General features: G+C 39.2%; 3 protein-coding genes across 12 annotated transcripts in view; 2 read left to right on the top strand and 1 right to left on the bottom strand.

Annotated features, from left to right (window-relative positions):
- The window catches only part of LOC137250656 (nose resistant to fluoxetine protein 6-like), a 127285-nt gene extending 109910 nt beyond the window's left edge, over nt 1-17375 (top strand). For both annotated transcript variants that reach the window (XM_067783833.1, XM_067783832.1), the window contains exons 7-10: nt 13495-13688; nt 13764-13889; nt 13981-14323; nt 15767-17375. In XM_067783833.1, coding sequence (XP_067639934.1) covers nt 13495-13688; nt 13764-13889; nt 13981-14323; nt 15767-15949 — 846 coding nt within the window. In that variant the 3' untranslated portion in view covers nt 15950-17375. The remainder of the gene's footprint in view (nt 1-13494; nt 13689-13763; nt 13890-13980; nt 14324-15766) is intronic.
- Nucleotides 15718-27100, bottom strand: part of LOC137250653 (O-acyltransferase like protein-like) — a 37390-nt gene continuing 26007 nt past the window's right edge. For 4 of the 9 annotated variants that reach the window (XM_067783824.1, XM_067783826.1, XM_067783825.1 and 1 more), the window contains 5 exons: nt 24572-24944; nt 24328-24496; nt 24075-24268; nt 21766-22228; nt 15718-21683 (listed from right to left, as the gene is read on the bottom strand). In XM_067783824.1, the coding sequence (XP_067639925.1) occupies nt 21225-21683; nt 21766-22228; nt 24075-24268; nt 24328-24496; nt 24572-24944 (1658 nt within the window). In that variant the 3' untranslated portion in view covers nt 15718-21224. The remainder of the gene's footprint in view (nt 21684-21765; nt 22229-24074; nt 24269-24327; nt 24497-24571; nt 24945-27100) is intronic. The other 5 variants (XR_010953033.1, XR_010953034.1, XR_010953035.1 and 2 more) reach the window with 5 other exon arrangements.
- LOC137250657 (uncharacterized) overlaps nt 19166-27100 on the top strand; it is a 75697-nt gene continuing 67762 nt past the window's right edge. Inside the window, exon 1 of the mRNA XM_067783834.1 lies at nt 19166-19217. Coding sequence (XP_067639935.1) covers nt 19210-19217 — 8 coding nt within the window. The 5' untranslated portion in view covers nt 19166-19209. The remainder of the gene's footprint in view (nt 19218-27100) is intronic.

Here is a 27100-nt window from a genome sequence, read left to right as displayed (position 1 = left end):
CCTGGACGCGCCTTGGGGGAACTACCCGTGCCCATCCGTCCTTCAAGGTAGAAAGGCAGCGTATCCCCTTCTACCCCGTGGGACGTTGTGCAAAGGTTGGTTTCCCATAGGTGAGGGGGGGGGGGGGGAGATTCATGAGCCCGATGGGTTCGCTGGGAGTCTCCCCGTTCACCTTGGGGCCCCTTTGATACCTACCTTTGGAAGTTTGGCTTTAGCCTCACTTACCTAGGTGAAGTATGCAGTGAGTTGTGGCGTTTGCCATTTCATACTAGTTAGCGTATAAAATGGTTAAGAATTCAGCTCATCAATAACTCCTCGTTATGATAGCGAATGAAAAATGCACGTCAGATAGTCAGTACCACACGTGCTGAGTATGTTTGGTTGTTCGCTGTTGGTACTTGTGCGGGTGGTTGTTCGCTGTGCAAGGCGATCGTAGGGTATGTATATTTACATGGTATATTATGTGCGGATGGTTGTTCGCTGTGCAGGGCGATCGTAGGGTATGTATATTTAAATGAGAGGGTATGTACATATTTAATGTTAGGGCTTGTGAGTGGGTTATTGTAACGTAGTACTTTGCTACGTTACAGTCCCCCTCCCACTTCAGGGAAGAGAGGATTCGGCATTCGAGAGTTTGTGATCCTAAGGTCTGCACTACCTTGGACCAAGTGGTCCCGGTATATTTTACCACCTCGAGGGGGTGGCTCGGCCGACGTACGTGTGTGTGTTTGTTGTCCGGTATATATATTCTTGTTTTTTTTTTTTTTTTTTTTTTTTTTTGTTTATGTACTTCTTAAAATATATTATTATATTTTTTTCCTAAATTATACAATAGTTCACAATTTTTTTTTGTTTGTGTAAAAAAAATCTTCTAACAGTTTAATAGAAAGTCTGGATATAATGAATTCAGCGTAAAAAAAAAAACGTGTACATTGTATTGTATATATATAAAAAAAATTCGTATAAAGTTGAACATTTTGACATGTATGTAGAAAAACATGCGTATTACAGCAGTATTATATATATATACTTTTCCCAACTTATATATTCAAAAAAATTCTTTCTCCAGTAGTGTGTATTCATATACGGGTATATTATAATTAATTTTTTTTTGCTACGTTACAGTCCCCCTCCCACTTCAGGGAAGAGAGGATTCGGCATTCGAGAGTTTGTGACCCTAAGGTCTGCACTACCTTGGACCAAGTGGTCCCGGTATATTTTACCACCTCGAGGGGGGTGGCTCGGCCGACGTACGTGTGTGTGGTTGTTGTCCGGTATATATATATATATATTTTTTTTTTTTTGTTTATGTACTTCTTTAAATATATATATATTTTTTTTTTAAATTATACAATTATATACAATAGGTATATTATACTTTTTATTTGTTTTTTTTTCCAAAATAAAAAAGAAATCTTACTTAAAAAGAAAATATATATATATAGATAAGCAGATGCCCAGGTCACTCCTTGAATCGCATTATTTTCTTCTGCCCCGAAATTTTTACTAACGCGTGGTCTGCGTCCATCTGTGTGCAGTACACATGTTGCTTTCCATATCGGAAGTGCCATCGGGGTGTATTTTTCCTCGGTCGTTTCACGCATTGTATTTTATTGAAGATTTTCTCTGCTTCTTCTTTGCTCAATTTGCTTGGTGCTTTGCTGGTGTTCTCCTCGTTTTCTTTTGTTTCGTTTGATGCGTCGTCTGTACACTCGCTTATGCTTAGCAGTGGGTGTATGGTTTCCGTCAAGTTGGGATAAAGCGGGGGCCCGTGAAATATTTGTACCCGCTGTTTTATTGCTTTGTTGGGGTGGCCATGGCCTTGCCTCGAAGGGCGGTACCCATTCTTTCACCTTTTGTGGCGAATCCGGTGGGGCTGGTTGACGCATCGTATTCTGTAATGAAATGAGCAGAGTTATATACGTGTTGTGTTAGGTGGAGAGATTACTGTTCGGTAGTGAGTGAGCGTTCGTCAGCGTACGGTTTTAAGTCCTGTAGATGTGTATGCGCTGTTCGTTTGTGGTGCTCTTCGGTGTGTTTCAGCTGGGCGGTATTGGATGATATGTATTTTTCTACCACATAGGGTCCGGAAAACTTTGGTGCTAGTTTTTGTGTAAATTGATTGGCTGCGGAGGAGAGCGGATGCTCTCGTTTCATCACTTTTTCCCAAACCTGTGGTTTCCAAGGTCTACGGCGTAGATCGTAGTATTTTTTCTGTCTTGGCTGCTTTAGCCAAATTCTTTTTGATTTCTTCCCATCGGTCGGTTATTGTTGGGGATACGGTCGGTGATTCTTCGGGGACGGCACCTTCGGTGCGTATTTGCTGAGCTGTCGCTATGTTTCTTCCAAAGTTGATTTCAGCAGCCGATGCTCGGGTTGCTTCGTGGTGTGCTGTGTTCATAGCGAAAGCGATTTGCCTCATTTCCCTGTCCCAGGTGCGGTGATCGGTTTTTGAGCGCTGCGCTATCATGGTCTTTATTACTCTGTTAGCTCTTTCGGTCGGGTTTTCGTGGGGGGCGTATGCGGCTGTAAATTTGTGGGTTATTCGATGTTCGTCGAGGAATGAGGTTAATACTTTCCCCACGAATTGTTTACCATTGTCGCTGAGGAATACTTTTGGGCACCCAAAGCGGTATATCACTCTTTCCTGTAGAGCTTTGATAACGCTCATGGTTGTTGCTTGCCTCACTGGTATTAGTTCCACCCATTTAGAGAATTTGTCGACAAGGACCAGTAGGCATGTATTTCCCTGCTTGGATCGCGGTAGGGGCCCTATAAAATCCGCCGTAACGATCTCCCATGGTCTAGCGCACTGCATAGTGGCTATCAATCCCGCTGGGCGCTTTTGCTCGACTTTGTATTCGGCGCATTGGTGGCATGTTTTAACATATTAGAGTACGTCGCGATACATTCCTGGCCAGTAGTAGTTTTGCTGAGCACGTTTGAGAGTTTTCTTTACTCCGAGGTGCCCTGCGGTGGTGGAGTCGTGCACTTCCTTGAGAACGTTTCTTTTGTAGTTGGCTGAAATACAAAGTTTCCATTGCGGCGAGCGGTCGAGCTTATTGCGTGTAGTTATGTGTCTAAACAAGCGGTTGTCGACGATCTGATAGTCGGGATGGCGGCTGGGGTTCTGTAACGTTTTGTCCGTTTTCCGGTTATACCAGTCCTTGTTGGTATTACTTGTAATGCACATGATGTCCGCCTCATCATCATGTATGGGGAGTGGGCATCGGGACAGGGTGTCTGCTACTATGTTTAACGCCCCTTTCCGGTATTCGATGTCGAAGTTGTATTGCTGGAGCTCTAGTGCCCATCGGGCGAGCCGTCCGGAGGGGTTTTGTAGTGAGTGTAGCCACTTTAATGAATGGTGGTCGGTGATAACGGTGAATCGATAGCCCTCCAGATATGGCGTCATTTTGCATATGCCCCACAATACTGCCAGACACTCCTGCTCCTTAGCGGAGTAGCGTTTCTCGAGGTCGGTCAAGGTCCGGCTCGCGTACGCTTTTACCCTCTCTTGATCCGAGTGGCGTTGAAATAGTACAACCCCTAGGCCCTCTCCGCTCGCGTCGGTTTGTAGGAAGAACGGGTGTTTGAAATCTGGGCAGCACAGTACCGGGGCGCTGGTTAGTTTGTCTTTGAGGTTCCGGAAAGCATCTTCTTGTGGCGTGTTCCACTCCCATCGCTGGCCCTTTTTCAAAAGTTTGTTGAGTGGCGCGGCGAGTGTGGAAAAATCGGCCACGAATCGGCGGTACCATGAGGCGAGGCCGAGGAACCGGCGTAGTTGTCGAACGTTTAGTGGCGCGGGTATTTCGCGTACGGCTGATGTTTTTGCGGGATCGGTGTGGATTCCCTGTTCGCTGATGATATGTCCAAGGTAATTTAGTTGTTGTTGCATAAAACTGCATTTTTCGAAATTTACTTGCATGTTATTTTGTTGTAGATGTTCAAAAACTTCCCTTAAGTGGTGGATGTGTTCTTCAAACGTGTCTCCCAAAACGATTATGTCATCCAGGTATGCAAACACCTTCGGTTGGAGCTCTGGGCCAAGGATTTCGTCTAGGGCTCGTTGGAAGGTGGCCGGAGCAGAGTGTAGCCCGAAGGGCATTACCTTCCACTCGAAAAGTCCGCGGCCAGGGACGGTGAATGCGGTATACTGGCGGGACCCTTTTGCCATAGGTATTTGCCAATACCCATTTTTCAGGTCGATGGTGGATATGAATTTTGCTTCTTTCAATTGGTCCAAGATCGCCCCGATCTGGGGTAAAGGATACGCATCTGGTATACTGGCTGCATTGAGTTAGCGATAGTCGATGCACATCCTCCAACTGCCTTGCTTCTTGCGTACGAGGACGATTGGTGAACTGTAGGCGCTTTTTGATGGTTCGATCCGTTTGTTGGCTAGTAATTCGTCCATTTCAGCATTTATCACCTGTTGCATCGCTGGGTTTCTTGGGTAATATCGCTGTTTTAGCGGTCGATCGTGTTTCAGCGAGATTACGTGCTCTGCTGCCCTGCTGGGGCCAGTTATTCCCCCGAATATCCGTTGGTGGTGATTTAAAAAAACTTCGAGTTCGGCATTTTGAGTTGCGCTTAAATGCTTTTTTCTGTCACGGCACTTAGTTTTGCGATTGTGGTGTTCTGGTTTGGGGTGGCTGGCGGTAATAAACTTCCATCTAAGGTGAGGGTGAGCCCCCTTTCCCTGATGAAGTCCATGCCTAGAATCATGTATTCGGCTAGATTAGGCAGGGTGGACACTCACATGTGGGTTACTTTATTGTTACAGAGTATGGTTACTTGGTAGGTGTACGAACTAACAACGCACGTCCTATCGGCAAGCTGTACGTTCCGGACGCTGGGTGTGCATATTATTTTCTTGCCTTCCAGATGCTTGCGTATAGTGTCACCCACGTAGGTGAGCGTTGCGCCTGTCCACCAAGGCTCGGACGTTTAACCCTTCGATAGTGAGCTTGACGTAGTGACGGCCATCCATCTTTTCATTCAGCGGCTGTTCGTCGATGGATGATTGTGGTATTTTCCCGTGCCGTAGGCTGTCGGGGGTCAAGGTGCTCGCCTTATCGCATCTGCAATCTCTGGACAGAACATTGTCCCGACCACATCTGGAGCAAAATAGTCTTCGGGCCTTTTGGCATTGGTGGCGCATATGTCCTCGTTCCTTGCATCTCCAACAGGATTCCTCTCGGCTATATCCTTCGGTCAACAATGATAAAGAATGCGCTGTTTGTCTGCCCTGTCTGGTGGCCTCTAATTGTAGCAACTCGAATTCGTCGGTGAGCTCCATCAGCTCTTCAATGGTTCGGAACTCGCTACGCTTTGCGAATAACTGGTATTCGACGCGCAGCCCGTCGTAAATGTGTTCTGGGTGGTTCTCTCGTGACATAATTGGATGTTGTCGGATCATGGTTTGCATGGCGAGAATGTAATCTTTAGCCTTTTCCCGCCCCTGCTGTCTCCTCTGGCGTATGGCGTCCTCTAGTTGGTGTAGATGCCGTCTGGGTAGGAAGAATTGCTCGGCCGCTGTACGCAACTGTGCCCACGAGAGTATCTCGGCTTTGCGTACACGGAATCATTGCAATGCCTTTCCGCGCAACGTCTCTGGAAGCGTTGGGAGCAATCTGTCCAATGGAATGCTATAGCACTCGGCCAGCTCCTCAATTCTCTCCAAAAAGTCATAAAGCGTTTCTCCACCCGTGAAATGGACATCCCATCGGCGGACCGTATTCATTACTTCGGCGTCGGTTAACTCGATACGGGGTGGTGACGGTCGTTGATTGGCCTTTGTAACTGCAGACGGTGTAGTCACATGGATGGAGGGAGTTTGGTCGAGGGGGGTTTTAATTTCGCTATTCTCTTCTGCCTTGATTTCATCTTCAACCTCAGTAGATTTTCGGTTGACTTGCGATTTCGTTTTGCCTTGACGTAGGCACTGAGCGCTATGCGTAGCTCAGCGACAGTGCTGCCATTAACGAATATCCGGTATTTCTTGCACTCCTCGATGAGTCTCTCTTTCTTCAGCGAATATATTCAGTTCAAGCTGTCGGTATTCAATAGGTTGGTGTTGTCCTCTGATTGTGGTTGCGTGTTCGGTGGCCTATCTCCCGGCGGGCTGTTGCTTGTTGTTGCTTTTACACTTTCCTCTCCGGAGATGGGTCTGCTCGGGCGCCATTTGTGAGGTGGGTTTTGTCGACGGCTGAGGTAAGCTCAGCCGTTCCAGGGTTAGGCGAAGGTCCCAATAACCTTTTCCAATTAATAACACTAGTAGTTGTTGTTTTTGTTCCGAACACGCACACACACACGATGCGGCTTTTGCCTTTCGATGCCGGCAGTCTTTGATCCCAGAGAGAGAGAGAGATAGTGTAGAAGCGACGGAAGCGGGTCTCGAGAATGACGGTACGGGTCGCGGTGGTGAGAATCTTCAAATGGTATCTTACCCCCAGAGAAAGCTTACTCGGATTGGTTCAGGCGGATTACGGTGGTGCTTCTACGGCTAATGATTGCAAGGAGGGCGCAGTTCCCTTGGATTGGTTCAGGCGGATTACGGTGGTGCTCCTACGGTTAATGCTTAACAGCGGCGGGCAAGGAGGGCGCAGTTTCACCTAGGTGAAGTATATATAAAGTTTCTATTAATACTACCCAACGTCTAGATGTATTTGTATACATGGGTGCTGGGTAGACTCAGTACCCCTCTCAGAGAGCCTCGGACGAGAGTCCTAGCGACCATGAGCGGGGTAGTGGAGTCCACCGTTGCATTCGGCTCGGCACCCCAATCAGGAGGCGGGGGAGGGAAATGCTCCTCGGCCACCCTGAGTGGACTGTCCGCGCCTCATGCCATCCCCCATTTGTTGCTGGGTAGACCCAGTACCCAGTACTCCTCTCAGGGAGCCTCGGACAGGATTCCTAGCGACCGTGAGGGGTGTAGTAAGGTCCACCGTTGCATATGGCTCGGCACCTCACCTAGGGAGCGGGGGAGCGGGATGATCCTCGGCAACCCTGGGTGAACTGTCCGCGCCAAACGCCACCCGTATTTGTTGCTGGGTAGACCCAGTACTCCTCTCAGGGAGCCTCGGACAAGAGTCCTAGCGACCGTGAGGGGTGTAGTAAGGTCCACCATTGCATATGGCTCGGCACCTCACACAGGGAGTGGGGGAGCGAGATGATCCTCGGCAACCCTGGGTGAACTGTCCGCGACAAATACCACCCGTATTAAAAAGTATTGGGCCTGGCATGTCCCTCAAGTGGAGCCCAGGACTGGTCCTTGACGCGCCTTGGGGGAACTACCCGTGCCCATCCGTCCTTCAAGGTAGAAAGGGAGCGTATCCCCTTCTACCCCGTGGGACGTTGTGCAAAGGTTGGTTTCCCATAGGTGAGGGGGGGGGGGGGGGAGATCCATGAGCCCGATGGGTTCGCTGGGAGTATTCCCCGTTCACCTTGGGGCCCCTTTGATGCCTACCATTGGAAGTTTGGCCTTAGCCTCACTTACCTAGGTGAAGTATGCAGTGAGTTGTGGCGTTTGCCATTTCATACTAGTTAGCGTATAAAATGGTTAAGAATTCAGCTCATCAATAACTCCTCGTTATGATAGCGAATGAAAAATGCACGCCAGATAGTCAGTACCACACGTGCTGAGTATGTTTGGTTGTTCGCTATGCCAGTGTGAGGTTGAGAGCTGTTAAGCGTTGCCCGATAAATCTTATGTGGATGCCAGGGCATAAGGATATCCCTCGGAACTTTATATTCCCATTCATAAATTTTGGAATGATTTTGTTGTGGGATTTACCTTTTGTTTCTCTGCGTAGATGGTGCTACACTGAAAGAAAAAGACTGGTAAAATCAACCGAAATACGGGTCAATTCAACCGAAATTTCTGTAAATTTTTATCCATCGAAACAAGAGGTCGAATCAACTGCGCACAAATCGTTGATTCTTAATTGACCGTTTTAGTAGTCAAATAAACAAATATTACTGTCGCTCTAAGAATACCAATCAAAACTGTCAATATGAAAGGGATTTCTGTTCTTTTGAAATTACTAGTGCAAACTGTTAAATTAACAGATTTAATGTTAAGATGAGGCTAACAAGCGAAAGCCGTATAAATGACAGAGATTTTTGTTCATTCGAAATAACCAGCGCAAACTGTTAAATTAACAGAGTTTATTGTCGAAATGACACTACCAGTGAAATCTATTGAAATAACAGATATTTCTGTTTTTTTTTAGATTAATAGCGTAAACTTTTACATCAACAGAGTTTTCTCTTCGTATGACTTTAATATATGTGGAAAAAATAAAAGCCGGATAAAGATATATTTAAACTTACGTAGTCTTTTTTATTTGTATAAATTACACATATGTAAGCACATTTCATTTCTAATGATTTTATTGCTATATTTAGTAATATTAATTAAAATAATAATAACTTAAATCTGAATTCAAATAAACAAAACTTGTTCCGAATTACCATCGACAGATTTGTACGAAAGTATGTTGCCATATATGTATATAGGGTATTCCATCCCATTCAATTTTGAACCCGACCCCTTTAGAATTGGCTGAAAGTTTTTCTTCTTTTTCGAGCTTACGAAAGACGTTTTTCAGAAATTTTTCATCCAACTCAAAAAAAGTTATGAATTTTTAAAAAAACACCGTTTTTGTTTTCAAAATACTATAACTTTTTCAAAAATTTACCGTTTGGGATCTTGTTTTTTTTTTTAATTTTAAATTTTTAAATGTACTTTTCGGAAAAAATACAAAAAAAAATTTAAAGTTTTTTTTTTAATTTTTCAGTTTTTCGAGATTTTTCGAATTTCGCCATTTTTTTTTTTCTCATAAAAAACTTCAATCAATTCTGAAATCATCCCCACTAATCCCGGAGTGGGCCGATTTTTTTTATATTTTTTTTTTTATTTAATTGAAACAAAAATTTTCAAAAATAAAATTTTTTTTTATCAATTTTATTTATATAACAAAAAATGTAAGAAAATGATTTTTAATTATTCTTTTCTTTATATATTATGGTATACCGGCCTAATGCAGTTGCTGGACAGCGAAAGCGAGTCATTTTAATGGTAGATTACCATAATATATAAAGAAAAAATCATTTCTTACATTTTTTGTTATATAAATAAAATTGATAAAAAAAAATTTTTATTTTTGAAAATTTTTTTTCAATTAAATAAAAAAAAATATAAAAAAAAATCGGCCCACTCCGGGATTAGTGGGGATGATTGCAGAATTGATTGAAGTTTTTTATGAGAAAAAAAAAAAATGGCGAAATTCGAAAAATCTCGAAAAACTGAAAAATTAAAAAAAACTTTAAAACATTTTTTGTATTTTTTCCGAAAAGTACATTTAAAAACAAATTTAAAAAAAAAAAGGTCCCAAACGGTCAATTTTTAAAAAAGTTATAGCATTTTGAAAACAAAAACGGTGTTTTTTTTTTAAATTCATAACTTTTTTTGAGTTGGATGAAAAAATTTGAAAAAATTCTGAAAAACGTCTTTCGTAAGCTAGAAAAAGAAGAAACACTTTCAGCCAATTCTAAAGGGGTTGGGTTCAAAATTGGTCGAAATGGGATGGAATACCCCATATATATACGTAAATATGTGAATATATAAAAATGCATGCTTGGTACATATCTATTTGCTACATACATATTCTCACACGCGTTAGTACATGCTCTAGCGAAAATAACGCACTGCACCGTTTGTTAAACCACATTGACGTCGGTTTCAAGAACTCTATTTCAACTTTTTCTTCAAAAATGTTAACCATATTGTTTAATTTTACATATATGTGCGTACACATTTGATATAAAATGTTTCCATTTTCTTTGAATTTAAAACAAAAATCGGACAAATAAGTACATACTTACATATAACAACATCTTAATATATAAAAAACACTTGTCTCACAATTGAGGCCAATAGGCTCCTAATCTACTGAACCGGTTTTGAATTTGTTTTGCACCCCGTGTGTAGTTTGCTCCCACTTGAAATATGGGATAGGTGACTGGGTGACTAGGGTCTCGAGATACAGGCCAAAACGTGGACCCGGGTACCCCTAGAGTGTGTTTATAGAATATGGATATCAAATGAAAGCTTTTGATGAGTGCTTTAGTAGAGGGTAATTTTCATACCCTGGGTGACTCGGGTCTCGAGATATAGGCCAAAACGTGGACCTGGGTACCCCTAGAATGTGTGTATAAAATATGGATATCAAATGAAAGCTGTTGATGAGTGCTTCAGTAGAGGGTAATTTTCATACCCCTGGGTGACTAGGGTCTCGAGCTATAGTCCAAAAAGTGGACCTGGGTATCCCTAGAATGTGTTTATAGAATATTGATATCAAATGAAAGATGTGAATGAGTGCTTTAGCAGAGGGTAATTTTCATACCCCTGGGTGACTAGGGTCTCGAGATATAGGCCAAAACGTGGACCCGGGTACCCCCAGAATGTGTTTATAGAATATGGATATTAAATGAAAGCTGTTGATGAGTGCTTTAGTAGAGGGTAATTTTCATACCCCTGGGTGACTCGGGTCTCGAGATATAGGCCAAAACGTGGACCTGGGTACCCCTAGAATGTGTGTATAGAATGTGGCTATCAAATGAAAGCTGTTGATGAGTGCTTTATTAGAGGGCAATTTTCATACCCCTGGGTGACTAGGGTCTCGAGATATAGGCCAAAACGTGGACCCGGGTACCCCTAGAATGTGCTTATAGAATATGGATATCAAATGAAAGCTGTGAATGAGTGCTTTAGCAGAGGGTAATTTTCATACCCCTGGGTGACTAGGGTCTCGAGATATAGGCCAAAACGTGGGCCAGTGAATGCCCAAACAGTGTATATATAATTTGGTTGAGTGTTTTAGTACAGAGTAATATATTATCCAGAGACGGACTGGGACTGGGATTAGGACTAGGACTGGGACTGAGACTCGGAGTGGGACTGGTACTGGGACTGGGACTGGAATAAAATACATACCACCTTCTGGGACAGGCAGAGAAGAGAGAAGAGAAAAGAGAGAAGGAGATTGAGAAAGAGATAGAATGAGACGAAGATGGATATAGATGAAGCGAAAAAGACGGACGGAGGTGTGAATAAAAGGATAAGGAAAAAGTGAAGAGGGGGGAGGGCAGAGTCAGACGGGAAAAGCTTATTAAAATGTATGCAGATTGGCCAAATTTAGGGCAGGACAACGTCTGCCGGGTCTTCTAGTATAAATTAAAAACAAAACCTTTAAGTCGTTTAAATTATGCTTTTATTCAATACATATGTTTCGACACGCGCGTGGTGTCCTCATCAGTTGTAGTTTTCAACTAAACATTGTCATAGGAGATAATCATAAAGAATCTAACAAAAACGAAGTCAATCATTAAAAAGTTAATATAATGCAAACACAATGCACTTACAAATCAAATACAATTGAATAAGAAATACAGAAAAAGAGTAAACAATAAATGACTTGGTAAGTATACCAACAATAAACAGAAACAAACGAAGTTTACTGAACCGCTGAGAACAAACTTGAACACAGTGGGCCAGTATCGCGATTTACGCAAACATTTTTATTTACTTAGATGTGAAGGTATTCTAAAATGTTTAATCTGTTCACACTGGATTCGGATTTTATGATTTGGAAGTCGCTTTCACTTATCGAGTGTTCATTCGGCAATTCCACTTCTAGGATCGATATTTGCAATATATTTTAAGTGTTCCTTTCAGGTTAAATGAAAACTTAAAATATATTGAAAATATCGATCCTAGAAGTAGAATTGCCGAATGAACACTCGATAAGTGAAAGCGACTGCCAAATCATAAAATCTGAATCCAGTGTGAACAGATTAAACATTTTAGAATCCCTTCACATCTACGTAAATAAAAATGTTTTCATAAATCGCGATACTGGCCCACTGTACTCAAGTTTGTTCTCAGCGGTTCAGTAAACTTCGTTTGTTTCTGTTTATTGTTGGTATACTTACCAAGTCATTTATTTTTACTCTTTTACTGTATTTCTTATTCAATTGTGTTTGATTTGTAAGTGCATTGTGTTTGCATTATATTAACTTTTTAATTATTGACTTCGTTTTTGTTAGATTTTTATGATTATCTCCTATGACAATGTTTAGTTGAAAACTACAACTGATGATGACACCACGCGCGTGTCGAAACATATGTATTGAATAAAAACATAATTTAAACGACTAAAAGATTTTGTTTTTAATTTATATGTTGTGATATAAAAGTCGTTTAGCACTCAATTCAAAAAAAAAAAAATTCTTAAATACTTACATATGTATGTACTTACTAACCGAACTTCAATTGGGCGTACATCAAATATGCTGGCAGACATTGAACATTATATGTACACTTTATTACTTCGTTTTATTAAACGCACTTTCACCAAATTTTACTTTTTATAATTTATTTAATTTATAGATTTGAAATTCGTAGTAGTCACAAAACTAATTCTCAATTCTTTCAGTTGCAGATTATTCTCAATTTCTTCTCTCGCATGTAGAGTTGCCACACGTGATTGTTTCGAACAAAACTTGTAGTATAAATGTTTGACATAACATCTTAAATACAGAACTTGTAAGTTAAAGAAAAGTAAAGAATCAAATCGCGGGAAGGTACTTCACCACTGGAGTTACTTTACAAGTAATTCGGGAAGTTTAATTCTCGTAACAATTTATTTTGAAACGATTCCAAAACAACTCAAACTTTTATGCTGTCGGAAACATCAACATTAAAAAAGGATGTTTTTATTATCTTATTAGATTCGTTCGCGTGAGTGAAAATTCATAAAAACTTGAACAAAATGTTACTAACTTTGGAAAAATCCTGCTCGTTCAAACAAAACTTTTGCAACAAGAGGGCGCAATTTTGTATTTCGGTTGGAGGAGAAGTTGCAAAATTTTACCCAATAAATAGGGTCCCGGTATCGCATAATTTCCAGTGTTATGCACAGTAAATTCAAAAAAGGGGGTTTTTCGTTTTGTATTGATAACTGAATAACTATTTTTTTGTTGTTTTCCCAATTTGTGTGTTTTTTTTCGATTTGGTGGTTTTCTTATTTTGGTGTTTTTTTTTTTTTAACAAGTGGCACCATTGTCATAAGTACAAAGTAGAGAGCGCAGTGAGCGTAAAGTTCTCTTTGAAATTTGCTCATGCATTGACTGTTGTTCGCTGTTGAAATGACCAGTGAGATCAGTTGTGTTATCAGAAAAATCAGTTAGATTGATTAGGAATCTGTCAATTCTACAGAATTTTGTTAACTTAAGCGCGACAAATTCTCTTCTGTTGAAATGACTAAACTAAATTGTTCGCTTGACAAAAAACTCGGTCGAATTAACCATAATTCGATCAATTTCACCGAATTTTCGTTAAGTCAAGAACAACAGAACCGATTTCTTGATTTTACTAGCACCATTTCTTTCAGTTAATCATAAATCTCCTTTTGTCTCTCTTCGCAGTGCATGTTCCAGTCATGGTACTTATCCGTGGATACACAGTTATTCTTTATTGCACCAATCTTCATTTATTTTCTTTACAAAGTACGAAAATATGGAAAACCTTTGCTGATTGTTGCTGTTGTTTGTACTATAAGTATACCCTTCGTGGTGACCTTTGTGCGAAATTTGGATCCAACTTTACTGGTTTATGCTGAGTGAGTAATTAAAATCTTCCTAATTTTAGTATTTCTTTGTTAACATCGAGAATTTGTTCTTCGCACACTTCTTAGCGAATTAATTGATTTGCCCAGCAATAAATATTACATTGGCTATTACATAAAGACACACATGCGCGCCTCGGCCTACTTTATTGGTTTGTTGACTGGTTTTCTGGCACATCTGATGCAAGAGAAAAGGTAAATATTACAAAACTTAGTGTCATTTACATACTTTCAATAAAGGAAACATTTTATAAATTTGAATCTCCATTTTTTGTTTCAATTTCAGCACAAAACTGCCAAAAGTGCTTGTACGCCTCACTTGGTTGCTATCAGTTGTAATTGGCGTTGCCTCCATGTTCTCGATATATCTATTCTATACAAGTTCATTTTCGACTCTTGATAGCGTTCTCTATGCTGGCTTTCATAAAATCGGTTGGAATTTGTCCGTGGCATGGCTGGTGTTGGCCGCTACAACAGGTCATGCCGGTTGGTTACAAAAGGTGTTGAGTAGCCGCATTTTTGTTCCTATCAGTCGTCTCACCTATTGTGCTTATCTTTCCAATGGACTTGTGGAGTTGTACCACTCGTCCGTAGTGCGTTATGCCAGCTATCAGTCTTATGTGAATTTGGTAAGTATGACTTCATGACTTGTGCGAACCACAAGCAACCCTCTCCCTCATCTCCCTGCATTTCGCCATCAAAACATAATTCTACTAAAACGCTACAAAAGTTGCTGAGATCCGCCTAGGGCCACTCTTGACCTCTCCCCAAGTCCAGCTTGATCGAGATTGAGCTACAAACGTGAAACTTTACATATAGGTTAGAATACCGCGACAATGCTACAAAAGGGGGGAAAATATCCGTTAGGTGGCGCACGGATCGAAATAATTAGATAAGAATTTGAAAATGTTCAAGCCAGCTTTTAAGTAACTTCTCGATGAGCTAGAGACTTGAAATTTCAAACTTCAGGCCGATGGCAGCCGATGACAGCCGATAACGCGATAAAAAAAGATTCGCTATGGGGCGCACGGGATAAGATATTTAAAAAAATCGTACGAAATGGAGGGAATTTTGGGAATTCTCATGGAGCTACAACTGCAAAACTTCACAGATAGGATAAGACGCCGAGAAAATGTAAGAGAAGGAGAAAATAAATCCGTTAGGTGGCGCACTAATCGACATATTTAGATAAGAATTTGGAAATTTGGTGTTTTGAGACCGATTTAAAGTAACCTCTCATTGAGCTACAAACGTGAAACCTCCGAGACAGGTTAAGACACCGTGACAAAGGAACAAAAGGAGAACAAAACTCCGTTAGGTGGCGCACGGATCGAAAAAATAGATAATAATTTGGAAATTTTAAACCGGGTTTTAAGTAACTTCTCGATGAGCTAGAGGCTAAATTGAGAGGTCGATGGCAGCCGATGACAAAATACATAAAGTTTCGCTAGAGGGCGCACGGACTGAGATATTTAGAAAAATCAAACGGAACGGAGGGAATTTTGGGATTGATTTTTATGTAAGTTCTCATTGAGCTACAAGCGTAAAATTTAACAGATAGTTTAAGACACGGAGAAAATGTAAGAAAAGGCGAAAATAAAATAAAAAAATTTTAAGCCCTTCGTTTATATAAATGGACCAAAATCAGTGAAAAATGTCTCCTTATATAGAGATTGCCAAAATATTTATGAGAAGTAAAAATATAAATGTGGAGCGCAATTGATTGACTAATAATATCTCCTTTGCTGCCAACTTTCCAATCCTAGTAATGTGCGCTCCCCTTTTATATTTTTACTTCTCATAAATATTTTTGCAATTTCTATGTCAAAATTTAAAAATCAAAGTTTAGCAAAAATATGTCTTTATATAAGGAGACATTTTCCGCTGATTTTTGTCCATTTATATAAAGGAAGTGCTTACAATTTTTTTATTTTATTTTTATTTATTATTATTGTGGTAGCTGTAATTGAAAAACTAGTATCAACCTGTTCTGGCTAATGCGAGAAAATTGAAAACAGTCATCTGAAATAATATTTTGCTAAATAACATGAATATATTTTTTGTTTCTTCAGGTAAATTACATGTTCAGTCATATTGTGGACACATTCATATTGGCCTTTGTGCTTTGCTTACTCTTTGAATCGCCCATACATGCTTTGGAACGAATTTTGCTACGAAACGCTGGACGTAAAGAAAATCATACAAAATCTGGAGAGAATCAAAGTCCCAGCACTTCGGAAGAGCATGTGGCGTAATACTAGGTTCAAACACACACCAAATTGGCAATTTATACTATTTGGGCAATTTATTACGCAATTTGTCATATAATAAATTGTAATAATAAATTGCCAATTTAAAAAAAATTGCGTAATAAATTGTTTCAAACTGCAAATGCAACATTGTAAAGTGTGTTTATTGAGTATATTTAAACGTCAGTTACGCATGGCTGAACTATATGGTTGGCTCATCTCATCAGCTGATTTTATGTCTTTCATTTCACTGGAGTAGGTATTGTCAAAAGAAGATGGCAAACTCAAAATGAAACCAAAACATTGAACACATTTTCTTACAACACACAAAAATTTCAAAGTTTTATGTTTTCATTCCATTTCATTCGCCTAATATCAACACGCACATTTTGACAGTCTGAACAAAGGTATGTTCTTGCTGTAGAGATGAGCCAACCAGCTATCAAATTACTATTGTGTAAGCTAAATCGAGTTGTATGAACAGCACTCAATTCAAATCAAAATTTCCTCAATTTATTTTTCTGTTTGAACATAGTATAATACTTACAAAAAATACTCCTGAATTTTTACCTAAATAACTAAAAAAACAAAAAAAAAAATTGTGGGTTAATATTTATAAATTATTTTTATTAAATAAGTTTGTAACAAATGTGTGAAAATTCGTATTAAATACATAATTTTGTGATGATTAGCTTAATGAAGCTTTTAAGTTTGAGTTCTTTAAGTATATATTTATGTATGTGAATTCTTATTGATTAATGTTATATATAATCAATTTTTACTTTTTTATCAACTAATCAGTTAATCGGTTGAATTAATCAAAATCTCAATTAAGCAAACCGAATATTATACGAGTAGTTTAAAAAATTGTTATTCGTTTATTCATTCCATATTCCAAGTAAAAAACAGAAAAAGATTAGGAATGAATAAAATGCTTAAAAAGTGTTGCCCCACTGCTGATATGAATAAGCTCGATTAGTCACTTCATTCAAAGTTGTGATTAATCGAAAATGTTTTAGGTTAATTCGTTTGCTCTTTTATTCAATTAAAATTTGCGTACACGGATAAACTTCTTTTTGAATAACACAAAATTCAAATTAGTCGTTTAATTGAGTCACTAAAGATTTGATTAAACAATTCGATTAATGCACAGCACTATTTCTATTAGTTTAAGCTCTTATAAATATCAATGAAACTTGCCGCATTTTATTTTATAAAACATGTTTCCTTGTTTTTAAAGTATAAAATATGTATGTATTGGTTTTATAGAATTGATTAATTTAAAATACTCTTATATAAGTACAATAATTATGTAATAAATGTAAGTGAATACTTATTGGTAGGGCAGGTTTCCATTTATTAAGTAAGTAAAATTTTTATAAATGAGTATTTGGTAAAAGAGAAAAGAAAGAAATAAATGATTGTTAGTAAATATATTTGGTGGTAATTCCAGGTTCGTTGTGTCAATCGATTTTATTAACCGCTTGATAAAGCTAAATAACGAAGAAACTACTAAATTTTATTTTATTTTTATAATTTTGAAAAGAGTAAGGCATTGATTGATTTGTAATTGCCTATTTAAAAATTAGAGATGTGGGATTAATTGGTTAAAATCCTTATTGTTGTAACAGACTAATATTCAGTTTATGATGTGAGTTTAAATTGCAGCTAAAGTTAAGCTCAGTTTATTCTTGGCACCTCGTTTGCTTACGTACATAAAATTTCACTGCTCATCGTTGTTTGAATGGTCGAAGCAGCACGTCAAGGGCTTTGTACTTCATTTTAAAAGATGAGTTTTGCTACACAGAGTTTGTGAAAGGTTAACTCATCAAAAAGTTGTTATATTATTTTAACATAAGTATGAAGAACTCATCTTTCAAAGTCGAAGGTTTAATTTTGTATATTGCCAAAGTTCTCTAAGCACTTAGTTGTTTATTAAAGCTTTAGACGAGTTCAAGCAAGCACCTTATTATAGTCCGCGATTCGTCATATGAATGCCGTGTTGGCTCCGATCAAGAAAATGCTGAAGATAAATCCGAATGAAGTTATTATTCACTTAAACATTGAATTCAAATATGTATGTGTGACCCCGTCTATGAAAAGGTGGCTTATGACTCAAAAAAGAAATTGCGAGAAACAGCTGTTGACAGCTGTTTTTTTTGCAAGAAACAGCTGTTAACAGCTGGTTTTTTTTGAGTCATAAGCCACCTTTTCATAGTCCGGGTCACATATATATTTTTTTTCCAAATAAAAAGTATGTTATTCAAATACTAGTGTAGCTGACTTAGCTCGGCCCGAAAACTGGATTGCCTAACTTGAAATAGTGAGTCTCACTTTCCCTCTCCTCTCTCTATACCATTCCTGTCTACTTTATCCTCCATTTTTTCTTATTTTTGTCTATCTCTTATTGCATTTATCTTCCTTCCACCCCCACTCCCGCTCTCACTCCCACCACCACTTCCACTCCCACCCGCTCTCACTCCAACTCCCACTCATTTCTATAATAAATTGTTGATAGCTTCAAATAATTGCGGAGATAAAGCGAATTTAAAATTTCCTCTACTTTTCCAAAAAAAAAATGTCTAAGCCAACCTTGAATCATAACGAACAAAACAAAAAAATTATCGAAATCGGTCAAACCGTTTTTGAGTTTAAGCGAAGCTAACCCACAGCAATTCATATCTATAAATATAGAAATTGCTTCACCGAACCTATCCTCCATTCATATGGTGAACGCGAATATGACTGACCGCGACAAAATCTTAAACTTTTGCTACATGTTAAGCATAAGAGGAATTCTGCATCTGCTTTGTCTATGAGTACTTTCACACATTGCAAGTGAAATTATTCTTCCCCCTCTTTGGTACTTATCCAACGTTTTTCACAATTAAAAACTTTATTTTAACATAAGAATAGCAGATGAAATATTTTAGCAAGTCTTTTTGTCTTGTTTAGTGAGATAATTTATAACAGTGCTTCGCGAAATTTTGTATGTGAATGCACAAGTCGAAATAAGTTTCATCTGATAAGTCTGAAGTGCTGTTTACGTTTACAAATGCAAAATCTTACGTGATCATGCATAAGATTGCGTTGAACGCAGCTTTATGAAAAAGCTCATTGTGACGCGGCCATTAATGACAGCTGTTCGTTTGTGCACGTGGTTTTGTGGTGGAAGTCAACAAAGTGAGTGGTCAGTAAAAAGGTGAAAATCGGAAGTGGTTCCGTACAGTTTTGTCGGATTTTCGCGTCAAACCTTTTAATAGAATATGCATAGGTAAGTAGATAAAATGTTTTGATGGATGTAAAATACCTATGTATGTATTGGTCATAAATCTACTATGTGTACTGTAGCACATATATGGTTCGAAATTTCACGGGTTGCCAAGATGCAGGGGCTCGAAAGTTTAATATTTATCTCATATATACATATGTACATACTGATCGATTTGTTTTTTATTGTATTTAGTCGTATTTATGAATATATTTATTAAGTGATTTCCATAGCATTTTTTCCGTTGTTTTCAATGAACATTAGTGATGGTGATGGACATTTTGTTTAGAATTTAGATTACATCGGTCTACCTGCAAATAAAAATTAAAATCTTCTGGGTGGTGTCCTTGTTTCGAGCCGACGTGCCCCGGATTGCAGTAGCTTGCTCTACTGACTGTATAATAATATGTATATATGTTTATAATAATCACTGCCGAGGGGCGACTCCACTTAGAAAAACTGTTTTCTAATTGAAAAAAAAAAAACAAACAAAAAAAACGATTTTCCAAACTTTTGCCCGTGATTTGTAAACGCTCCGAATATATTTCTGAAAAAATCAGAAAAATATACAAATTTATATTCTAAGATTCCTTAACCTTTTTGGCCTCGGTTTAAAAAAAATGTTTGGATTTTAGACATATTCAACTGAATTTAAAATTTAAGCCCAATAAATTCAGAAAACAACTTAGTATGTGGAAGAACTTTAAAAAATTCCTCAAACCCAGGCAGCACACCTTCAGACCTGGAAAAAGAACACTAGCGTTCTTGAAGATGTCATCAAGGTAAAACAAAATATAAGCTGGTTTCTCTCCGAGCAAGTTTATGCGTAAGAAACTGTTTTAACATTGGGAGATGGACTTAGTTTTAATGCAATAATCTCTGCACTGAAGTCGATGGGTCCGGGTCTTAAAATTTTTCAGCAGAGTGGGGCCGTCTTTTTTCTCTGCCTCCTTAGGCCCATTCCGATAAAAATGCCTTCTGAGCGGAGTATCATATGTTTTTTTCCAAGTCATGGTATAGCCGCTGTATTTCAATTTGCTGAACTATGTTGATGTCTGACAAAGCTCCGATAGCTCATCATTAAATCTTTTTCGGTACTCGCCGTCGTCAACGCGTAGAGGTCTGTCAAAATTTCGAAGAACTTTTCTCTCAAACACTCTCAGAGCTGCTTTATCTAATGTTATTAGTAACTTTTGAGCTTCACTTTTGTTTGACGAGCGAGGACTTTAAGTTTTAATTGCCTACTCAGTCCAAAGTAGCTGTTTAAGTTGTCTGTGTTAATATCTCTGCTGATTGCTAATATAATAGTCTCCCCATTCCAGCCTGAAACCTCGTTTAATTTCTAACGAAATTTTCCTAATTCTGACTGAGCTGGTGTTGCTTAAAGTCATTTTGCACAGCCGTATAAATTTTGCGGGAAAACCAAAATTAACACGTTTTGGAGAGTGTTATCGATGTTGATTTTGTCGTATAAAGATCCGGTACGTTTCGGTAAAAAGAACCATTAAGGTACTAGCACGACCATCTCGACAAAGATTTAATATGACCACATGGAACCTTCTAGGTCATACCGCTCTTGTTGCTCGCGTGGTATATATGCGGAGAGTTCATTGATCTATAATAATGTGAGGAGAGTAGGTTTATTGGTCGCACAGTCTATATTATCTGAATAACTATAGGATGTTTTCTCAAGTATTTATAGAAGCGTAATAAAATACTACTTGGCCTCACTGGTCTGGAAATAGAGAGAAAATTTAAATCAATTTAAGGATGCAAGTGAAACTAAAACCATTTTAGCCTAAGTTTTCCTAGCTACAATATAGGACTAATCATGTTCACCCAATTAATTCCATATCTCCAATTACGTTTACTAACCAAAATTAATGAGCAATTTTGTTGTTGCTAATGATAAAAATATAGTCTTACCTTAGTTTTGTTTGGCTTACAGTTATTATAGTTGTCTTTTATGTCTACTGACATTATGTAACTTAAAAAGATCAACGAAATATTTTAATCATCGCTGATACGCCGCCGTCTTCGTGTAAAGCTTATCGCTTCTTCTGCGCTATCACCCTTTTCTGGTCGTCTTTTTATTTCTTCTTCTTCTTCATATACTTCAGTTTCTTTATCCTCCACCCCATCGGCTGCAATAGTATTATCTTCTCCTTCATCTTCGGCGTTCACTTTTGTGTTGCCTGCCACATCTTCGGCTTCCTCTCCGGTTGTCCAAATGACTCCCACATCATCATTTGTTTGATCTTCTTTGTCCGTTTCAAGTTCGGCTTCACCTTCAGGCTCGGAAGCCTCAGCACCTGAACTAGGTTCCACATCTTGATCGTGTTCATGTACTGGTCCTTCTAGGAATAAACGATTAATTATAATTCTTCGTACATGCTGCGCTGGAACATCAATGAGAAAGGCCAATAGAATGCCACTTGCCAAAATCACACCGATTTCATTAAAGTTGATCTGCAATATAAAAATGTATGTATGTCACGTAAGTATCATACAATTCTTCCTTAGCATCTAAATATAGTTAGCTCTTACTTACCAAATCACTCAATTGATATTTTCGTGACTCGCTGACGGTAGCCGTATTGTAGAGTACCACCACATAAGTCATCAATTGTATTGGGAACGTAATGCGTGATAAAAATAGCACTGGCCTAATTGTGGTGAGGAAACGCAGGATGGAATTTCCATCTCTTGGAAACATGAAAATACACCACGCCAAAGCTAGTCCCATAATAAGTGGACACCAAGCCGCATACGAGGCCGCATCGCCGGCTGTATAAACGAAATCGGTGCGCGTGCCCGCTGAGGGTGACCAGAAACACCAAAATAAACTTAGTATAGAGCAAAACCATCCCACGGGTATGAGTTCAGTAGCAATCTCAATTGTTCCAGCTTGAGAACGATGTAACAAACCAGTACCTATACCAAGTAGATATGGTGTTGCGCGGCTTACGGGCGAGGAAAACAGTAAATTCGCTGTGCGATAGAACTTGCTGACACTGAGAAGTGGAAAAAAAAAAATTTTCATAAAGAATTGGAGTATTAGTATTTAAACTTCTCCCACGCGTAAAAACATCATTAGTTGAAGTTAAACTAGCATAAATACAAACACTTTATACAAAATAAACCTTCCCTGCAGCGAATCGCACTAATTTGGAGCTAGCGCAAAACTATTGCATTACGAGAGGATACTTGTTCTAATGCTGTTCCCTCGCAGTACTTTGAACTGACAGTTTTAACATTATGATGTCCTACAAGAAAGCCATTGATCCTATTAAAAACTGGCGTGGTGCCATATAAAAACCAAAATACTATTGACTTTGTGCCTGGCGTGGTGCCATTTAAAGACCAAATTAGAATTGATTTTGTGCCTGGCGTGGCGCCATTTAAAACCCAAAAAATTAATATTTCGAGAAATAACGGAATTTAAATATCGAATAACGGAGCTACTGTGAATGACGGAGGAACATGTAGAATGAAACGACAATCTAGAAATGCCATTTTGATTTTGTACCTGGAGCTATGGTTATAGAACCCAAATCCCAAACAAAAAAAAGTTTTGGAAGAGATGTGTAGAATTTAGCCCTTTATAAAAAGACGCTGCTACTGCGTTTGATATTCCCCGTCATCTAGCTTTCGCACCTACCCAATTCTGCTGATTTTTGTGCAGCGCCTTTCATCAGACTAGAGCGCCATACGTTAGTATCGGTCGACTGACTGTGTTGCTCTTACCCTTGATATGGTATGGATGGCGGCAGTCCCCCAGTTTTTGATATATCCTCAACATTCATTCTTTAGCTCAATTTGTAGTCAAGATATTTGGCGACAGCATTGCTCCCTGGTAGTAGTTTAACATACATGCCGAACCCGCGCTGAAAGTTGCGATTACGACCTTGCTACTGAGGATAGAATCAACCCATTCTACTTTTGAATTTTGGGTACAAGTGTCTTGTAGATCACCTTCACATGACAGTTATTGATGGCATCCCTCAATGTCGAGTAATATTGTCTGTGCGCTAAAATCTGGAAGAATAATTATCAGCTATCGTTCTCTTGTCGACGGCCGTGGAGTGGACGTAGTGTGGGCGCATACCTTACCGGAGGTCCTATGTTGAAGTTTCGTTAATATGATTGAGATAAGGTCTAATTAATCAAAGTACGCGGTAGCTAACAAGTTGTTGAACTAATGACCACCTAAAAAATCGCAAACCCTTTAGCGATCCAAACGAAATGTTATTTTTCATATTGATGCTGAAACATGGCGGGCTGGAGGAACAAGGGTTATTCAACTTTCTCCAAACTAGTCGTGGACTTAACATGCGCCTAAAACCACTCACGTAGTCCCCATGGCACTAGACGTCCCTAAAGTATTGAGTGAAAGTCAAAGTCAATCATTCCATATTTTTTACCTTGAAGAATTTGTACTATCAAAACTGAAAAAAAAATTGGCAGTCTGAGCCATAGGGTGTGCCAGTTCACTACCCCATACGGCCTAGAAGGTTTCGTGTGGTCATACCAAATCGTTCCCCAGATGGCTGGGCTAGTACCTTAATGGTGCTTGTTACCGGAACGTACTGGATCTGCATCCGGCAAAGGACCAACAACATCGATAATATTCCTCAAAACCTTCGGGGAGTATCCTTATCGCTATAATAACAACATGAAACCGAACTAATGGTGACATATGCTGGCACATTGACTGTGCCAAAAGAAAACAAGCTCGTTCTACGGTGGCCCTTCTCTTCTTGACTGATACCTTTGACGCAACCAGCAAGGTAAGGGGCGTAGGTAATAACAGAACGGAGCAGAATTGGTACAGCTATGCATAAAATTAAGCGAACTTACTTCATGCCATGGAATATGGTCATCGATAGATGTTCTCGATGTGTGCGCGAATAACGTGCTGATACGGACATTGCATGCAGAGCGCCATAGATGAAGAATGCCGCATCGGCATCAGTGTAATAAAGCCACACAATCAATGGACCCAGAATATAGAGTTGCACTTCGAGAGCTAGTTGTATGGTCATAGGCGAGCACTGGAAGAAAAACAAGTTTAAAATTTAAGAACAGGATTAACGAATCCATAATTACTAACAGTCTCTTCAAAATCGATTACATTTTGCACACCGAAAAAGTTTCGCCACATTTGTTCTTCACACAAGCGCGTATTTTGACCAATCAAATTTGACCAAAGGGGCCCTGAATCAAGTACGGGCAAAATCCAAGTTTGGAAGAACAATACCACAAACAAAGTTGGCAGAAATCTAATCAAATTACAAATGTTATTGATATTTTGAAAGATTAACTCAACTTAAGACACCCTTTATTTCAATACATACCTTGTTATTTTCAAAGTCATACGCTTAAGCAGTTGAATATGATTTTTTTGTTCCATTTCTTCGGCCAATTGGTAGGCAATCAAGAAACCGCTAATCATCAAGAGCACATCCATAAAAATCATTGGCGAACGGAAGATAATGCTTTGTGGCTGATCCAAAGTTCGTACAAGTTTATCGCGATCGGTAATGGGCAAATGTCCAAGCATAAGATATTTCAAACTAACATAAAGTGCAAAAGTAGCACCCAGTTTGAGTATGTTAAAGATTGGAAATTCGGTTGTGTAGTGATCCGCATCGAGCAGTTGAATGAAGGTGCGTTGAGGTGAAAATGCATTGATGATTTCTTTTAGCAATTCTGTGAGTGAGTGGAGCACTAAAATGAGAGGTCATTATTTGATGTTAAAAGTAAGTAACTCTGGGAGCAGTCACAAAAACACCACCCAATGAATAGAAGTGTAACAAGGCCACGAAGACGGGGACCACAATTGCTTGATGATGGCAAGACGATCTAAGATAATTTATACAAGAGCATCATTCCGCGTCATATTGTGGCGAATGTTGCCATCACTAGGCTGTTAGTAAATAATCAACAACAACAAAACACACCAAGTAGCGGCACTTATGTACAAGGCAAAGAAGAGGTATCTCACACACACATATGTAGTCATCAGCGGAAGTTCTTACTCACACATACACACGCATATAACTAAATTACCAAGCAGGAGATACAACAGTTCTAGAAGGTGAAACGTCTAGACCTTTGGAAAAATATGCGGACGAGGCAACAGAGAGTATAAAAGCAGCGCAAGCTGAGTAAGAAGCAATTAGTTTGATTTAAACACGCCATTGGTTGTGAAGTATAACTGTGAAGTACTACTCCCAAAGTAATCTAAATAAGGCCCAGTTTGCAATACTGAATATTGGAGTAATAAATTCAACAGTTTAGCGATTCGAACGTTAGCAGAAGGTTTCAAGTAAGCGGAATTTTCCAAAATTCGTTGCAATATGATGCCTGACTACTTACGTGTGAAAGTGGAAGTAACAAGCACTTTGATTCATAAAAACATCCACAAACGTTCCTCTGATAGAACGGGACGTACAACACATATCAGTGCAACTGAGAACACGAGCTTCGATGTCAAAAAAATTTGTTGTCAAGAAGTTGAATATTCAGCAAACAACTGAAGGGTTCCCTACACATCTTTCACACCTGCTCTGGAACCGAGTATTGATACTGCAACTGAGTACTGGCAGCATATTTCAAACTCAAACTACTCCCTCTGAGGATATGATGCGGGTCATCGAGCTTAGATGGACAATTGTATAAGGTCCATTGCGCTACCTCAGAGGGAGACACGCGCGCTAAAAAAGATTAAAAGGAAGGACGAAGACATGATTAGTGCTGGTCTCTAGAAAAAATAAAATATCTACCATAAAGAAAACATGTTCTTAACGTTTATTAGCGAAAAATGTGATACCCTTCAATAGAGTAAGAGTTTGTTTATCCAGACTCAGCTCCGGTACATATGATGTCTGTCCTGCATGCGAAGTGTCCCCAAATGACACAAATCTTTTGAAACTATAAGTGTTTTTTGGACTCCCTTTAGACATTTGGATGACAACTCTTGGACGGCTGTAGGTATTAAACGGGGCGAATATATAGCTACTTTCTGGCGAACCCAAGTTATTTACGGAAGGAGGGGGTTGTTTGACCGAGAAGGTTCGAAGTGGTTATATTATTAGTACTTCAAGGTACCAGATATATATCCTTCAAACGACTATCAACATCGATACGATAAGTGTTTTCATCGATACTCCAATAGACACAATAACAACACTTTATCAGAGACAAATCCAAAATTCTTGGTTTTCCCACCTTGAAGTACAAAAGTATGCCTATGGTGACTTCATAGACATTGCCGCGGTGACGCGAAACGGGCGGTGAAATACATTCCACCTTCACAAGCTCGATCGGCTGTGGAGGTTTGAAGAGGGAGCATCGACCGTCGGGATATACGTGCAAGGGCGTCTGAATAGAAGGTGTAGGGCCCCAAATTGAACAAGGTCTAAGAAAGGAGGCATATCCCTGCACGAGAAAAACAGTAAAAACGTAGGAGCTATTATAAACAGCAAGTTATTTTATAGCGGGCGAGAGAGTGAAGAAAGCCATACGGTACAATATGCATATAAAAGAATGCTGGGGTGTACGCGGGGCCTTTCACCCTTCCTGTCTCATTGGGTAGTTGCAGTCATTGCAAAGCCTATCCTGTTTTACGATTTTTTTGTTTGGTGGACAGCCACACTTAAAATAAGCATGCATTATTTAAGAAGTTATGATTGGATAACGATTAGCAATGATCAGTATAATGGGAGCTTTGGAAACCAAACCGACCGCATGTTCGTATGCCATTCTTCTCATCCCATGCGAAGACCTACTGGTCAAGAGCATAGAGTTACATGCAACGAGACTTATCGTATCGGGCAGCTTGAGCGCAGACTGCACAGCCATGGTAGTATATCGTCATATAA

The sequence above is a fragment of the Eurosta solidaginis genome, chromosome 4, assembly GCF_040869045.1.
Source record: "Eurosta solidaginis isolate ZX-2024a chromosome 4, ASM4086904v1, whole genome shotgun sequence".
NCBI lineage: Eukaryota > Metazoa > Arthropoda > Insecta > Diptera > Tephritidae > Eurosta > Eurosta solidaginis.
This window is presented reverse-complemented; position numbering and strand designations above follow the sequence as displayed.